This window comes from Gekko japonicus, unplaced genomic scaffold (assembly GCF_001447785.1).
Source record: "Gekko japonicus isolate JY-2015 unplaced genomic scaffold, Gekko_japonicus_V1.1 scaffold1502, whole genome shotgun sequence".
In the NCBI taxonomy this organism is placed as follows: Eukaryota; Metazoa; Chordata; class Lepidosauria; order Squamata; family Gekkonidae; genus Gekko; species Gekko japonicus.
Genome location: NW_015168696.1, coordinates 298,989 through 311,009, shown reverse-complemented (window position 1 = coordinate 311,009; position 12,021 = coordinate 298,989). Strand labels below are relative to the sequence as shown.

General features: G+C 49.2%; 1 protein-coding gene across 1 annotated transcript in view; it reads right to left on the bottom strand.

Moving 5' to 3' along the window:
* Window positions 1–1,118: 1,118 nt before the first annotated feature.
* The window catches only part of JPH3 (junctophilin 3), a 117,878-nt gene continuing 106,975 nt past the window's right edge, over window positions 1,119–12,021 (bottom strand). The window contains exon 5 of the mRNA XM_015415481.1: window positions 1,119–1,199. Coding sequence (XP_015270967.1) covers window positions 1,119–1,199 — 81 coding nt within the window. The remainder of the gene's footprint in view (window positions 1,200–12,021) is intronic.

Here is a 12,021-nt window from a genome sequence, read left to right as displayed (position 1 = left end):
CACCCCCTAAGACTTCATGTGCAACTCTGGAGTTTTTTTGTACTGCCCGTGATTTGTGAAAACTAATCTGTCATGTGAGAGCATCAGAATTGCATTTTGGAACTTGTGGGCCTCTCTTGTGGGGGGGGGGGGAGAAGAGGGTGGGCTGAGGGGGGGTCTAGGTGTTTCTGTGAGTTTTAAAGAATAGAGCAAGAGTCCAGGAGCACCTAAAAGACTAACAAAAATTTGTGGCAGGGGGAGGAGCTTTTGTGAGTCGCAAAATCTCCTACCCTGGCACATTTTTTCTTTTAGCCTTTAAGGTGCTGTTGGACTCCTGCTGTTTTCTTCTGCTGCAGACAGACGAACACTGGCGACCCATCTTGACATAACTTTTAAAGTCCTTCTGCTGGGGTGGATTTCTCATGTGTAGCATTCGGTTTTCATCTCGCCCTGTTCTGTTTTATGGGGGGTTCTGCTGTTCAGCTTTAGAAAAAGGGCCCCCAATTGCCATCACGATAAAAGGTACGTTTAGGGTATTCTCCCACTGCAGTTTCCCTGGGGGAACGCCAATCCACACAGCCACTGATGCGGGTCTTTCCTCAAGGGCTAAACACGTCGACAGTCAGTAACAGCCATTTCCCGCACACAAGCTATGCCCAAGGCAGCTGTGCGTGTGGCTTTTCCCTACGGCTCAACTGCAAGAGGGCACCCCCTCCTCGACTCGCAGTGCCCCCCAAAGCTATCTTCCCGCCATCCATGACAATTTTGCGGATGAATCGATGCCGGGGAGTCCTGTCTGGGGCGGGGAGGATTGGAGTGCTTTCTCCATTCTGCCATGCCACACAGCATAAGTGTTATACAAGCAAAGAATTTTGGCTAAAATCCCAAAAACATTACCCAGGAAAAAAAGGCATACTGTGAGTGAGACTCAATCTTTTTTTGTTGTTGTTCTTCTTCTTCTTCTGTGAAAAGACTTGGAAGTTGTCGCAGGACAGTTCATAACAGACCGCACGGCTCCCTGGCGCGTGGTGCTCGCCGCTCCCTTCGTCCTCCCGCTCGCTGGTACACGTACGTGCCGTATGTGTGTGTGAGTGTGTGTGTGTTGAACTGTTCGTTTTTGCAAACAAGACTGTCCCGAGTTAGATGAAAAAGTTAATAAACAAAATGGCGACTCCGATGTTTAACAAGATCACCATGACTACCAGGATGGGAGCCGAACCCTGTAGGGGGAAAAGAGGAGAGGCGTTACCGAGCCGCAGGGGAACGCTGCCTTGGCCTTCCGCCCTTGGCGGAAGAGAGCCGACTGGTGTGAACTTCAGGAACCGACTGCACTCATAAGAACGTAAGAAGAGTTCTGCTGGACCTGACCAGTGGCCCATCTAGCCCAGCATCCTGTCTCACATGGTGGCCAGCCAGTTCCTCTGGAGACCCAACAACAGGGCAGAGAGGCTGAGGCCTTCCCCTGATGTTGCGTCCTGGTACTGGGATTCAGAGGTTGACTGCCTTGGAACGTGGAGGTTCCCTTTAGTCACCATAGTTAGCAGCCACTGATAGAACTATCATCTATGGATCTGTCCAGTCCCCTTTTAAAGCTGTCTATGCTAGTGGCCATCACTGCAACCTGGGGTTGCCAGCTTGTGGCTGGGAAATTCCTGGACATTATGGGGGTGGGGGAGGCTGAGGAGGCATTTGGCGTTTGGGGAGGGACCGAAGCCTCAGCAGGGTGCCGTGCCACAGAGTCCATCCTCCAAAGCAGCCATTTTCTCCGGGGCAACTGATTTTGGTTGCCTGAAGGTCAACTGGCAACCCTCCTAAAACCTCCAGCAGTGAATCCCACATTTTAATCAGTCATCGCTAGGGCTATTTTTGGGCAGGAACTCACAGGAACGGCGTTCCGGCTGGCTCCCAAGTCGGCCACGCCCAGCAGGAACTCATTAGCATAACAGGCCACACCCAACAGCAGAAACTCATTCGGATTGGCTACAATTAGGGGTGTGTGGCCTAACATGCAAAAAGCCCTGGGTTTTGACAACAAGCAAGGTAAAGAGAATAAGAAGCAAAAGGTGGGTGTGGCTGGATGACCACACTTCTGGTAACATGGGGGTGTGACCTAATATGCAAATGAGCTGTGCTGTCAGGGGTGTGGCCTAATCGGCTAATGAGTTCCTGCTGTTGGGTATGGCCTATTATGCTAATGAGTTAGCACAATCTACTGAACTCTGGCAGCCACGTTCTTCTCCCACCCCCCACAGTAGCCCTCGGGTTGCCGATGGCAACTGGCCAAAACCGGGTCAGGAGATTCTTGGGGATTTGTGGGGTTTGGGGAAAGGAGGGACCTCGGTGAGGTTAGAACGCTGTAGAGTCCACCTGCCAAAGCAACCATTTTCTCCAGGGGAACTGATCTCTGTAGTCTGAAAATTAGCTGTAATTCTGGGGGGGGGGGTGTCTCCAGGTCCCACCTGGAGGTTGGCAACTTACCACTTAGACCTCTGAAATTTTGTTCCGGGGAGTCAGTAGACCTTTGTGAACAATACTGTAGGGCAATGTTCCCTCTAAGCTGGGGAGTCTTGTGAGCAAAAATTCTGCTTTGTGAGCTACCGGCATTAAAGTTGTGAGCGAGCGATTTGGCTATTGCATAAATCAGTTTGCTCTGGAGCCATCCTTCCTGAGCTAAGACAAAAAGGTGTGAGCCGGAGGCTAAAAAAACTGTGAGCTAGCTCACACCAACTCAGCTTAGAGGGAACCCTGCTGTAGGGGCCTGCAGCGGGAGGGGAAATAAGCCAAAACTGCTGCCCCTTCTCATGAAAAATCATCCTCGTTATTAAAATTCAGGGCAGTTAAGCATTCTCGGCGTGGCTCCAGGCCACTGTTTGCAAGCCCTCCTTGGCCACGAACCTTTTCGCTCCCAGGATGGCAGGATTAGTTCTGTCTCACCCTCAGCTACGAAAAAGGCGGTCATCGCTTACGTTCGCAGCCGTGTGTACAGGTGAGCCTGCACGGCTGCAGTGCACCTACATCCCCAAAAGACATGTAAGAAAAAATTGTCCCCCACCCCACCCCCAGCACAGACATGAAGGGGCACCGGCCTTCGCTCGCTTCCTTCCCCGCCAGAAGCTGGGGAGAATTCCGTTCACTTTTGGCAAAAAAGGTCCTCCTAACACAGGCGAGGGAGAGCTCTGCCTCCAAAGCAGAGAGAAGGTCTTTGCTGTTGCCATAGCAACAAGACGTAGGGGCACCGGCCAACCAAACAGAGAGGACTTCGCAGAGCCCGCCTCTAGCCCCCCCCCCCAATATACCTGGCAGCCAGGTGCTCACTTTTGGCAGGTTTATACAAATCCCTTTCAAGGCCAATCTGCAATCCAGTTAAGGAAGGTTTAATCTCGTTTCAACGGCTTGGAATCCAGGGCACTGAATAAAGAGGACCAACTCTGGCCGTGTGGGCTTCAGACATGGCTCACAGATGTGATACACACAGAACATCTGGCATTGCCCCACCCTGGTCACTGATCCACCACTGATATTCAAACACACAAAAGAGAACAAGCGGACTCCCTTTGCCTTAAGGAGAAATCTTTTCAGGTGTGCCTTCATGCCAGGTAAACACTAGGTCAGCTGCAACACAGGTCAAAAACATTTCTCCCAACCCACAATCTTTGTAGACAAGGTTTGGGGCTGGGGAATCTGGGATCTGCCTGTACTTTCACTGAGCCACCTGACAACCGAAGCACAACACGTGTGCAAACTTTACACGTGGCATCCCCATGTGTACAAGTGCAATTTAAGTACCTAAAGGTTAAGAAAGCATAAACATACAGCCAAATAATACTGCTAGTCAATTTAAAAATTAACAAATATACAAAAATACATTCAGGTGGGTCACCGTGTTGGTCAGAAGCAGCAGGACAAAATCTGAGTCCAGTGGGTATAGGCTTTGGTGTGCACAGAGCACACAAAAGCTTATACCTTAAATCAGGGCTATTTGGGGGCAGGAACGCACAGGAACAGAGTTCCGGCTGGCTCCCGAGTTGGCCACGCCCAGCAGGAACTCATTAGCATAATAGGCCACACCCAACAGCAGAAACTCATTCGGATTGGCTACTTTAGGGGTGTGTGGCCTAACATGCAAAGGAGTTCCTGCAACCAAAAAAGGCCCTGGGTTTCGACAACAAACAAGGTAAACAGAATAACAAGCAAAAGGTGGGTGTGGCTGGATCACCACACTTCTGGTAACATGTGGGTGCGGTCTAATGTGCTAATGAGCTGTGCTGTCAGGGGTGTGGCCCAATATGCTAATGAGTTCCTGCTGTTGGGTGTGGCCTATTATGCTAATGAGTCCCTGCTGGGCTTTTTCTACAAAAAGAGCCCTGCCTTAAATAAAACTTGGGCTTATAGGTGCCACTGGACTCAAACGAAAATACGTGTTTTTGTTTCACAATAGATTAAAAACAGACATTGGCCCTTACAAGAGCTGTTATCACTGATAATCCGAAAAGTAACCAATTATTGACCCTGACCACACATGTTTCAGCCCAAATGGCATTCCTCAGCAGTCAAACTAATAACATTGCAACATGGCTCCTGGCTTTACAGAACTTTTCTGACCAAGTGAGGAAGAGACACAATTTGAATTATTGCCCCAGAAATAAGTTTACCTGACCATAGTTGTGCATTCTTAAGAACAAGGTATATCCTTTCCCTTGGTCATAGGCTATAATTATCCGAATAACTTCCTCTCGGTCAGTAGAAAAGAGCAAGAGTCCAGCTGCACATTAAAGACTAACAAAATATGTGGCAGGGGAGGAGCTTTCGTGAGTCACAGCTGTATCTGAAGGAGAGAGCCGTGACTCACGAAACCTCCACAAATTTTGTTAGTCTTTAAGGTGCTGCTGGACTCTTGCTCTTTTCTGCTGCTACAGACAGACTAACACGGCTACCTGTCTTCCTCTTGGTGAGTTTATGATGAATGAATGTTATATTATTATGTCATAAGCCATGTTGCGATGTTATTCGTTTGACCACTGAGGAAGGCCAGTCGGGCTGAAATGTGTGGTCAAGGTCAATATTTTGTCACTTTTGGATGTCATTACAGATTATCAGTGATAACCGAGGCTCTTGTAAGGGCCAAGATCTGTTTTTAATCTACTGAGAAATAAATACGTGTATTTTTGTATATTTGTTAATATTAGTTAATTTTTATATTGACGAACACAGTATAATTTGGCCTGTTTCCTTAACCTTTAGGTACTTAATTCAGTTTGTTTTGTGTTATGTGTGTCCTTGGGTCAATCATAAGTTCTTTCAGAGCTGTTCCCTCAAGGGCAGTTTCTAGGGAGAGCTCTCTCAGCCCCACCTATCTCACAGAGTGTCTGTTGTGGGGAGGGGAAGGGAAAGGAGTTTGTAAGTCACTCTGAGGGTGCGTTCAAACGGGGGATTTACAACGGTTAGGGTGCCGGTTCCAACCGGTGTACTTACGGGCGTTCACACGACGAACATCTGCCTCCCGTCCCTAACCGTTGTAAATCCCTTTAAACCGTTGCACTCTGCCACTAGGTCCGAAGTGGTGGTAAACAGAGTGCAACGTTGTACAGCCGCTTCCGGCTTTCCCCCGCCATTTTTTAAAAAAAATAAGCGATATGCGCTCAGGCGAAGCTTCACCCTGAGCATTTGTTAAGAAGGAAAAAAAAGCCCTTACTTTAACGTCCCGGAGGAGTCCGGGACTACAGGGAGGCCAGGTTGGGCTTTAAACTTTAAAGGTAAGTGCTTACCTTTAAAGTTTAAATGTAATGGGGGGGGTTGAGCATGCGCAAAAATCGCCATTCTCTGAATGGCTGCCTATGCGCATGCTCAAACTGCTTAAAAAAAAAAATGCCAACGCCCGCAGCGTGTGAGCGGGCGTCCAACGGAGGGATCCGCAAAATGGAGGGTGAGTATGATCGCGTTTCTGCCGGCATAAACTGCACCGGCAGAAAGCCCCCGTCTGAACGCACCCTGAGACTCCTTCGGGTAGTGAAGGGCGGGGTATAAATCCAGTCTCCTCCTCCTTTTCTTCTTCTGTGTCCCCCTCCCTCCCTTTTCAGTTTTGCAAATGCAGTTTTACTACAAAGGTGTTTTTACACAAAGGGAAGGTACACACATGTACAGGTAACCAAAAATTGGCGTATTTTCATGCACACCTTTTAATATTTATAGTTTGGTTAAAGTTTTTGGAATATAATTTTAGTGTTTTTGCAACTGAGATTTATATTCCCATAAACTCTCCAGGAGCTGAGAGGTTACCAGATCCAAGCAAGGCTTACTGCTTCAAGCTCAGTTCCTTTACAAGTTAATTCTACAAGCCCTGCAGAGCCAGGACTCTTCGAATGAAGCAGAGCTCCCTGCAAGATCGAGACTTGCCAATACGGTTCAGTGGTTAGAGGGTCCGACTACGATTTGGGAAGCCCAGGTTCGAATCCCCACTCTGCTCTGGAAGCTCGCTGGGTGACTTTGGGCCAGTCACACACTTTTAGCCTCACCTGCCTCGCAGGGTTGTTGTGAGGATAAAACGGTGGAGAAGAGAACAGGGTAAGCTGCTTCGGGTCCCCACTGGGATAAAGGTAGGGTATAAATTAAATAAATTGCTAAACCTGAGATACTGGATTTCTGAGATCTAAGGTCTTGCAAACTCAGTTCAAGGAGATGCCCAGCTTGGCATTTACAAGGTAGGATAGAAATGGTTTGAATCCACTATTCAGTTTTGAAGGAAATTCAATATGAAGCGTATTAATGTTTCTGGATATTGCGTACATTTAACAGCATTATCTGAATGAATGCAGATGTCCTTAGGTGCGCACTACTGTGTACCTCCAAGAACTGCCCCACAACAGCATCTGCAACGTTAAAGGAATCGTGCATGGGATGTATTGCAGCCCCCCCTGTCTTACCTCTCTTCCAAACTGAAAAAGCCAAACTGCTCAGTCTTAATGTTCCCTCTAAACTTTGTGAGCTACTGGCATTAAAGTTGTGAGTGAGTGATTTGGCTGCTGCATAAATCAGTTTGCTCTGGAGCTCATCCTTCCTGGGCTGAGACAAAAATGTGTGAGCCGGAGGCTAAAAAACTGTGAGCTACCCAGGGGTCATTTCCTGCAGGAGCGCACAGGAGCGGAGCTCGGGCAGTAAAGAGCCCAGGGGGCGGGCACATGCAACAAGCCCCACCCCCTGCTCCCAGCAGCCCTCAGTCACAGCAAGAAGCAGCCAGGTAAGTTGCAGCCCCCCCCCAGCCCATAACAGTCCAGTGGCACCTTTAAGACCAAAGTTTTATTCAGGTACAAGCTCTCCCTCCTCTGCGAGGACAGATCTGCATACCCCCCCCCCAAAAAAACCCCTAGCAATCCAAAACAGTCCAGTGGAGCCTGAGTGGTGGGTATTGCCTTCTGACACACTTCCGGTGATGTCAGGGGGTGTGGCATATGCTAATGAGTTATGCTAATGAGTTATGCTAATGAGCTCCTGTACCTCTTTTTCTACGAAATGACCCCTGGAGCTACCTCACACTAACTCAGCTTAGAGGGAACACCCAACCCCTTTATAATTCACATGCCCCTTTCCCCCACATGTTCTCCAGTGTAACAATATCCTTTATGAGAGAGCAACCTGAACGGTACAAGTGCACCAGGTGGGACCACAACACAGTGCATTATGATACTGAACATTATTGTTTTTATTTTTCTCTCTCTCTCTGTTATTTTATTTGCATTTGTCAAATGGCCACACAAGGACAGATCCTCTTCCTTCATGGGCACCCTGCAAACTTGTTTGCACGCAGTCTTCCTGTTCCGCTGGCTTCAGAGATCATGTTCAGAGTTTTGAGCATCTCCATAATTTACTTGGGGAAATGTGCCACTGGACGTGGATGGTGACAGCCAGCATGTCAATGAGGACAAACCCTTCTGCGACATCAAAAGCCTTCTCAGATCAAAAGGGGTGTTTTACAAGGACACCTGCCAAGCTGAAGGTGACACACCGCCCATTCGGAAAGGGAGAGGATTGTTTTTATCTACGGTTTGCTCAGAGAAGAGGAATCCTGCAAACCATTAGACTAAAAGCTGTGTTTTCATCTCTCGTGTGGCTTCTTTATCTGGGAATGCCCGTCAAATCTTTTCCTGCCCTCCCCAAGGCAATAAAAAGCCAAGATCACCTGATCGTACAAACAAAGACGGTCTCTGACCCACCAAACAGCAAACAAAGGCATTATGGGAGTTGTAGTCTAAGGGGATGACGGGGAGTGTGTAGGTATGTAAAGTGCCATCAAGTCTCGGCGGACGTAGGGCGACCACGTCGTAGGGTTTTCAAGGCAACAGACTAACAGAGGGTGTTTTGCCATTGCCTGCCTCTGCGTAGCAACCCGGGGCTTCCTTGGTGGTCTCCCATCCAAATACTAACCAGGGCCGACCCTGCTTAGCTTCTGAGATCTGATGAGATCGGGCCCGCCTGGGCCACTCAGGACATGGGCTAGTAATCTTAAAAACAGAGCCCTGCAGGATCAGGCTAAAAGCCCATCTACGTCAGAAACTTGTTTTCTACAGTCACCAATCAGATGTCTCTGCTGTTGCTGTCCCACACCTGGTACTCAGGTTGCACTGATCCAGAATAAGGAGGAGGAGGAGGAGGAGGTGGAGGAGGAGGAGAGATTTGATTTATTCCCCACCCTTCACTCGGAGTCTCAGTTTCCAAGACTCTGAGTGAAGGGTGGGGTATAAATCCAATCTCCTCCTCCTCCTCCTCTTCTTCTATCTGCCTGTTGTTGTTGTTGTTGTTCAGTCGCACAGTCGAGTCCGACTCTTCGCGACCCCATGGACCAGCTCCCGCCAGGCCTTCCTGTCTTCCGCTGTCCTCTGAAGTTGGCTCAATTTCATGTTCGTTGCATCTATGACACTGTCTAACCATCTCATCCTTTGCCATCCCCGTCTTCTTTGACCTTCAATCTTTCCCAGCATCAGGGTCTTCTCCAGTGAGTGCTCCCTTCTCATTTGGTGGCCAAAGTATTTGAGCTTCAGTTTCATTATCTGGCCTTCCAGGGAACAGTCAGGGTTGATTTCTTTTAGGATTGACTGATTATCTTTTAGGATTGACTGACTATCTGCCTGACCCCCTTTTAAATCTATGTACGGCCAACTGCAACCCTCTTTGTTCCTCCTGAATCATTGGAGTCATCCTGCCCCCAATGGGCTTATGAAACAGCTAATAGAACTATGTCTTGCGGCTGCTAGGAATGTCATTGCATTTCACTGGAAATCTAAGAAGACGCTGCAAATGAGCGACTGGTACCTGAAACTGTGGGAATTTTTTTTACAGGACAAAGCACCCACTAGTATCCCTCGATCTGAGAATCAACCCGTTCCCGACAATCTCCAAGAAAAATGGATGCCCCTCTTAGAAGCGTCAGCAGCACATAAAATCGACACTTCCCTGTTTGCTCTTCATAAACATCAGGACTTGCTTTCTTATTTTTAACAGTAATTATGTACGGCCATGGCTTCACTCCACTGGCAGTGAACCCCACAATTTAATTACGTGCATAAGAACAGAGATGGGTTCCTCCAGCAGAGGCCTTTTCCTCTTTCCTCTGATGTAAGATGTCCTTCTGAGGGTCTCCCAACAGGATAAGGGGCTGTGGCTCAGTGGCAGAGCCTCCGCTTGGAACGCAGAAGGTCCCAGGTTCAATCCCCAGCACCTCTAGTTAAAGGACTAGGTAAGAGTGATGGGAAAGACCTCTGCCTGAGACCCTGGAGAGACGCTGCCAGTCTGAGTAGACAGTGCTGCCATTGATGGAACAAAGGTCTGACTCAGTATCACACGTACCTGTGTGTAGGGGCAGCTCCTTCCACCGGAGGAAAGCACTGCTGCTAGTGGAATGGGTTCGTGAGATCCAACCTCTTGTCTTTTAAACTGTGTGCTGTATGTATGGATGACTCTGGCGGGAGGAGATCGTACCCCTATGGGAAAACAAACTTTTCCTCATTTGGGGGGGGGGGGGCTCTACGTGATACACCCCAAAGCTAGTGACATCCTCCATGGTGTCCCTCACTTTCCCATCAGTGCTGGACTACTGCAAGCCGCCTGAGGTGGGGCTGGCCTGGACATCGGTTGGCACAGGACGGGGCCGTGAGACCACCGAGTGGCACGAAGAGCGGGGAATATATTTTGCCCACCTTAATAGAATCACATTGGCCCCATATCCTCTTCAAGACACACTTCCAAGGGCTGCCTTTCAAGCCCGACATGGCTCAGGACCCCCAGATTTAAAGGGCACCTGCCCCCTGCCCACTCGCCACGGTCATGAACAGAGAGTTGGCTTCCCTTTCTGAAGCCAGATAGATGTCTACCAAAGATGCGGCCATCTGTGCTGTGGAACGTCCTTCTCACAGACATTCAACGGGGGCCAAGTCTCTTTCCAGTGCCAGTTGAAGGGGAAAAAAAATATTTTAGAAGAAAAAGAAGAGATTGGATTTATACCCTGCCCTTCACTTGGAGTCTCAGAGCGGCTTACAAACTCCTTTCCCTTCCCCTCCCCACAACAGACACCCTGTGAGGTGGGTGGGGCTGAGAGAGCTCTGACACAAAGTGCTCTTTTTCAAGGACAGCTGTGCCAGAGCTTGTGACTAACCCAAGGTCACCCAGCCAGGTGCAAGGGGAAGAGTGGGGAATCAAACCTGGTTCTCCAAGATTAGAGTCTGCACACTTAACCACGACACCAAACTGGCTCTCTACTGGCTCTTTTACCCAAGCGATGATGGATGCACCATTTTAATTCTAGTTTCTGAGGGAAGCTGTGTTGGTCTGCAGTAGAACATCCCAATTCGAATCCAGGAGCCCCTTAAAGGTAAAAAATAAAGCTTTCCCTTGCTCGAAAGCTAGCTGAATCCGGCTCTAGGGGGGCGGTACTCGTCTCCGTTTCCAAGCCGAAGAGCCAGCGCTGTCCGGAGAGATCTCCGTGGTCCTGTGGAGACGCCGAGTGGACTAGATGACGAGGCGCATGGAACACTGTTACTTTCCCACTGAAGTGGTATCTATTTATCTACCTCCAATTTCTTTCTTTCGAACTGCTAGGTTGGCAGGAGCTGGGGCCAGAGACGGGAGCTCACTCCGTCACGTGGCACACTCGGGTCTCGAACTGCCGAGCTACAGACCTTCCAGTCTGCAGCTCAGCATCTTAACCTCTGAGCCACCACGGCCCTTGGAGCACTTTAGAGACCGACAAGTTTTTCCGGGTACGAGCTCTGGAGAATCAAAGCTCCCTTCGTCAGATACAAGCCTGCATGGACACCCCTGAGTCCTTATATCCCATGCTGAAGGTGGGAGGCGTGCTGCAAAGAGGAGACTCAGGATGCAGAGGTCCGATGCGCACTGTAAGCAGCTTGACTGGAGCAGAGGGGAAATGCTCAGGGGCAGAAAATTAGCCTCTGTGGGGAGACAAGAATCCTATCTGACCAAGGGAGTGTTGGCTCTCGAACGCTTACACCCTGAAAATCTTGTCGGGCCCTAAGGTGCTCTGTGTGTGTGTGTGTGTGTGTGTGTGTGTGTGTGTGTGTGAACTGCTGTCAAGTCCCTTCCAACCTATGGCGACCCTCTGCATTAATGACCTGCAAAATGCCCTGTCGTTAACAGCCTTGCTCCGGTCTTGCGAACGGAGGGCCTCCGTGGCTTCCCTGATGGAGTCCATCCATCTCCGGTTGGCTCTTCCTCTTTTCCTGCGTTTCATGATTGTTTTTATGTTGTTTTAACTGTTTTATGTTTTAATGTTGTTTTAATTGTTTTAACAGATCAACCCAGACGCCCTCTGATATGATTATTTCATGGTGGTTGTTTTAATTGCAGATTTACTGCTGTTACTACTGGCACAGTTCTGCAGGGCCTGCAAGATGGAGCTCTTCCGCCAGGCCTTTGCATAGGAGCCGCCGCCGTCACTGTACCACCACCGAGCTGTCATCTTCGACGGTGGATTAGATCTGGCAATTGCCTCTGTTGTTAGCCGCCCTGAGCCCGTTGGGGAGGGCGGGGTATAAA